General features: G+C 33.3%; 1 protein-coding gene across 1 annotated transcript in view; it reads left to right on the top strand.

Moving 5' to 3' along the window:
- Window positions 1-1,618: 1,618 nt before the first annotated feature.
- The window catches only part of LOC118747789, a 15,336-nt gene continuing 11,021 nt past the window's right edge, over window positions 1,619-5,933 (top strand). Inside the window, exons 1-4 of the mRNA XM_036481921.1 lie at window positions 1,619-2,075; window positions 2,160-2,439; window positions 2,525-2,725; window positions 3,633-3,804. Of these exons, the coding sequence (XP_036337814.1) occupies window positions 1,703-2,075; window positions 2,160-2,439; window positions 2,525-2,725; window positions 3,633-3,804 (1,026 nt within the window). The 5' untranslated portion in view covers window positions 1,619-1,702. The remainder of the gene's footprint in view (window positions 2,076-2,159; window positions 2,440-2,524; window positions 2,726-3,632; window positions 3,805-5,933) is intronic.

Below are 5,933 nucleotides of genomic sequence, written 5' to 3'. Positions count from 1 at the left end.
ATCCATAATAAAAGTGAATTGTAATCATCGTGCGCGAGAATAATTTTCTTCCTAAAAACCAAAGTCGGTTCCCTCATATTTATTGCTCATCCGCACTTAAAATGGACACTTCGTGTATAAGGATTCACATGTTTTCACACTAATAGTATTTGACCTTTGGTACTCTTCACTGAGTAGTTTTCTAGAATTTTTTCTCTTTGAAATACTCATAGATGTGTATGTATAAGAATTCCTAAAAATGTAATGTTCAGTTTATGTACTCGTTTTTCTGTTTGTTTTTAAATGCTTACTTCTTGAAAAAGGAGAAGATGGTCAGCGATGTTCCAAGCGATGACAAATGACAATTAATTGCCGGGGTGGGTTGTGCTTGACATGTCAATATTGCTTTAGCTGTAGATTGTTTAAGGGTGGCATTACCACTTGCGAAGCGAATGAATTTGGCGACGCGAATGGTTTGGCGAACGCGAATTAAGAGGCAGGGAAGGCATTAAGTATTCGCGATGCAAAGAACTTGTACTAGCTGGTACAAGCGAACACTCTTAATTCATTCGCTCCGCCAAATTCATTCGCTTCACAAGTGATAATGCCACCCTAATGCCGTCGAGGTAGCATTAGTTGCAGTTAAAGTATGTACATATGAACATCATCCATAGGAATTTGGCTGCATGTTCATTTTTTAGAAGTTCTGCTAACGTAAATACATACATATATATGTATGTATGTATCTGGAATAGAATAGTTGCGCAGCATATAAATATTTCTAGAATATAAAAGTGTATAAGTTCGTTCATACCTACATACACACTTACACGCAGAAGGACATAATGTATACATGAGCAAATCTTACGAGTTGTTTTTTTAGTGTCACTTTCTTCTCTCGCCAGAAAAAAAAAAACGCTAAAGCATTCTTATTACTTGTATTTATTTCAATCAATCAAGTATTTGAACAATTTTAGCCTTAAAACATGTATTTAGGCGAAAAAAGTACAGAAATTACAAATTTTTTCATTGTAGCTCGAAAAAATCATAATTGTTTTTTTTTGTAAATAACTTTGGGAAGTTTTCAAATAGAATGTTCATATTAGAGGCAATGGACGTTGGCATCAAATACAACATATCTGTGAAGTTTCACGAGTGTGCCACCAAATTAAAAAATAAAATGGCAGCATGCAGAATATCTGTCGCAGCTATTTTGTAATTTTTGAAACTTTACGTTTTTTTTTTTAATTGTAAATATTAAATACGTTACAACTACGAGTATATGAGCATGAGTTGTTGTTTTACTTTTTTTAGTTTATCTTTTTTAAGTTTTCATTTAAATTAAATTTCGCGATGGAATCTTGCTCTTTACGCAAAACAGAAGATAATGCATTATCCAAGATAAGTGTGCCACCACTTTCGACCAAAAACATGTTTTTGAGGAAAAATGGAACAACTCGTGAGATTTGCTCACATATGCCTGCTGAAGTGGTTTATACTCCCACTCATAAAGCTCAGAGGCTTTGTTTCGTGGTCGGCTTTTTTTGTATCCAAAAAATCGACCCTCATTAATATCTACACGAGTCGATTTTGATTCCACTTCACTTGCTCGCAGTTAAACTTAGATTCAGATTAATAATTCTAAATATACATATTTTCGTACCTTCAACAGGATATCGGCTTCCAGCCTGAGGTACAACAAAATCAAAGCAACGCATTGGAAATGCGCTCATCTCAAAATATAGACGAATGTCATGGCCGTTTACAATCGAACGCCAATACAAATGGTTTGGATTTATGTACGCATTCCCAACAATTCCTGCCACAGTCGAGTGATGGCTCTTTGTCGCCACAAAGAAATCAATCATTCATTGCTGCCGTCATTAGTGCCATACGTAATGCAACAACACCCTCTAGTAAAAAATTGTTGACGCGGAATGGAAAACGTATTAGTAGTATTGATAACGCAGTTGGTGGTGGTGGTGGTGGTGGTGGTGGTGGTGGTGGTGGAGATCCGCATCCACAGGGTACAAACAAAAGTAACAACAATGCCAATTACAACAACTATAATGGCGATACACAAAATGGAGCCGGTGGTGAGTGTACAAGAACGATTGAAAATAAATATATTAAAATTTTTTTTTTTTAAATAAAATTAAATAACTCATTCGACCACGCAGATGACTCAGATTCCACTGAAATGCTCGATTCGGAAACAGAACCCTGTCTAATGATGGATAATGTGCTCGAAGATGTGACAATGCCCGACTCTCATTCACATAATATGGTCTCATCATGTAATGGCATTATTTCCCAATTGGAAATACCAACGGAGCTTGTTAATCCTGCTTCTGGCGATGAGTCCTTACATAACTTATCGCAGGCTATAGTTAATCGACAACAGATGGAATTACAGATCAGCGCTATGCAAAGTGTACAAAAGGCCGCATTGCAGTTGAAGTGAGTTAGATTATAGATACATATAAGCAAAGGGCTATGCGGATTTAATTACGCTACATTCCGCACTTTTACGTTTGCTTTCCAGTCAATGTGAGCTTGAAAATTCTGATGAAGCGAGCTGTCACGATTCAGTGGCTGAAATGCCTTCTCTAATGGAGTACTGCACAGCACAAGCCGTGGTTGATCAGGTGATAGAAGTCGATAGTTTGGTGACTAAGTTGCTGAAAGTCCTGCGGCTCATTCAGATGGATAACGACAGTTGCATACAGCAACTTATTGTTGATAAGTGAGTACATATGTACATATATTGCACAGTGGTCCAAAACGGGAATTTGCTGTTCAAAATAGTCCGGAGCCTTAATTTTTCAATAGATTTGATAAAGTTTTTTTAAATGAAAGCTAAAGGATTTTATAAGATACCTGTTGAGCCCGATTTAAAGTTATTTGTTTGTTTATATCATTATATAAAATTTTTGAGTGCAGAAGAAGTGCAGAGAAATTTTGAAGAAAATCGAGTTGAAAACAATTGTAGGGTTACCCACAAATTCAAAGAAATTTCACACGAAAAATTTTAACATTAATATTTTTTTGTTAAATTTTTAGAAGCAAATTAAATTTTAAAATCATAATGTGTATGTTTCCAGTGGCTAAGAATTCGCACACTTTATGTATATGGAAGAAAATGCTTAACAGAGTCAGCAAAAACTGCTACCTAAATTTTTTTGAAAAAATTTAAAATTTTGGTGAATTTTTTTTTTAATTTATACTTTTACATTTGCAACTTTTTTATTAGCTTTCAGTAAAAAAAAAAAATTTAAGCAAAAAACAAAACCGAATTCAATCGCCACATAAAAATTTAAGATTGTTGTTAATATCTTCAAGATCCAATGATCGTATCTAAACCAAATTAGTATGGGACCATCTTTGAGGTAACACCTTTCCTTTAAAAAATTATAGAAATCGGTTAACGTGGTCGAAAGTTATGCGGTAACATACATAAAAAAATATTCCGGCGAATTGATAACCTTCTCCTTTTTTTGAAGTCGGTTAATAATGTTTCAAATCGGTTGAAAAATGAAGGCTCTGCAGTATTTTAAACAGTAAATTCCAGTTTTGGCCTACTGTGCATTGTGGGACACGTGTATTAAAAAAAACCCGTATTTTTATAACGGAAATTTATTTTGTTTCTCTAGGAATAAGTTACAAGAAAATAAAGAGGATATGTTGGAGAAACTAAAAGATCTGCAGGATGTCAACATCAAGCTGCAGGACGAGCTTATGGATGCCACACAGGAATTACTGTTGAAAAATAACGATTTGTCGAACACTAAAGCAGAAATGCAGCGACATCGCAACGAAATCGATGTAAGATTTTAAAGAAAAGTTAAAGTTCACTATCATCGATTGATAAATAATGATTTTTTTTTGTTTTTGCATTAGAATTGAGTTACTTTTGCACAAGCATTTATTTATTTGGTTGTAGAACTCACCGAAACTTGGAGACTTCTTTCTATAACACATTCATACACATATACATACATACATGCATAGGAAATTAGTTGCATGTGAGCAACAACATAGTTTACGCACTGTTTTTATTTTCTATATATGTATGTATAGTACATACTTACATACTTTGGTCTCAATATTAATTTTATGATATGAGTATTATTTTTTCTAAACGATAACCGCGCTTATGAAACGACGACGAAATTCAAAACGAATCCGACAAAATTATTACAGTATAGTACAGCGAGTTACTTTTTTGCATATATAATCAATGGTAGCAGAAACATTTTCATCTGACTACTCTACGCATTGGCATTAAAAAAGTATATTTAGTTATTATGTGTATTTTTATATGTTTTAGATTTTAAGTAAATGCGAAAAGAGAATTTGTGCATTTCCTTATTATTTAAACTACATAATCGAAGTTGTACCTTCACCTTTTGGATTTATGTATTACTGTATCTAATATTTAATATTATTTTTGTTTCAAATTTGTTTTTTTTTTTTTTTAAATTTATGTATTCAAATTTTTCGTACAATTATGTATATTTTATTTAAAATGTAAAACCGTAATAAAACCATTGTTAGTAGACACAACTTAAAGTTACGTTCATTTTTTCGTTTAGTTTTACAAAATATTCAAATTTGCACATACTATATCTGTTTCATCACTACAACTATCGCTTAAGGACATCCCAAAAGATAATTTCTAGAGCTAAAGGCCTTCTCTCGTTTTCCAATATCGATGCTATACATATCCTGGGTATATCACTGACTTTTTGAACACGCCCGTATGTTGCAAAATGCTGTGCGACATTTTCATATTTTTTTTTCTGGGGAATTGATGAAACCAAGTTTTTCTGAAAGTCTGGATTATATGTAGTATATAGAAAAGTTCCAGTTCAGTTTTCCCTTATTTGTATAGCATTTGAAACAATTAAAAGTAATTTAAATGCAAATATTTATACCATCAAAAGGCCTTTCCAGGGGTTTTGGAGTCCGAGGAATCTGAATTTGTAATTTATTTTTGCCAAAAAAGGTCGTTGGGTGCGCTGTGATGCAAAAAAACATGAAGGAAAAGTGTCAGCAATGTTTCTCTACAATATTTCTCAACAAAGTTTCTAAACAATGTTTCCTCTTGTTTTTTTTTTGCACCAAAGTGCACCCAGCGGTCATTTTTGATAAAGGTAAATTGCAGATACATATTTCTCGTACCCAAAAACCACCAGAAAGACCTTTTGATGGTATAAATATTTGCATTTAAATAAATTTAAATTGTTTTAAAAGCTGCTCTGCGACCACCAACTTCAATAAAAAAACGCTTAAAATCGCCAACCTGGGCTTCCAGAATTTCAGAAAAACTTGGTTTACTCAATTCCCCAGCCAACTGCCGAATAATGTAATTTTATGTAGTGAAATCATATAAATTCCCTCCATAAACGACAGGCCTTAGCTGAATAAGAAAAGCGTCATTTCAGCGGAGTTAAATTGCTTTTGTATCATTTCTGATATCAGAGTATCCAGTCAATCCGGTGTGATGAAAGATTTTTAAGTTAGATTAGAGTGGCTGCCAGTGATAATATCGGTGCGAAATCTTCACTGTTGTAAAAATCGTTATTGGGAATATTTTAGCATATCTTCCTATACTGTAATTAATTCTTAATTTTCGTTTTCAGAGTGTTCTAGGTTAACTAGTCTTAGTTTCTTTTGTTTTTATTATAAACACTCCTCTTGTAAATGTGCTTTTTTTTGCCAAACTCACTTACGTAAAACAATTTCGTTCCGGTACAATAAGTCTGATTATTGTCACCAAGTGGTTGTTTCCAAAAGTAAAACTGCCTACAAAAGGTGAGCATATTCCCGTAGTTCTTAACTCAATTTCAAAAGAACTTCACTGATTAAATAGTCGCCGTTTTAGCAGCTATAGAGAGTTTTAAAAAATATAAATTTTAATATTTTCTAAAACACATTCGGGTTTTCCTCAT

The sequence above is a fragment of the Rhagoletis pomonella genome, unplaced genomic scaffold (genome assembly GCF_013731165.1).
Source record: "Rhagoletis pomonella isolate Grant_MI unplaced genomic scaffold, Rhpom_1.0 Rhpom_scaffold_00012, whole genome shotgun sequence".
Lineage (NCBI taxonomy): Eukaryota > Metazoa > Arthropoda > Insecta > Diptera > Tephritidae > Rhagoletis > Rhagoletis pomonella.
Note: the sequence above shows the minus strand (reverse complement) of the source record. Positions and strands in the feature narration are given on the sequence as shown.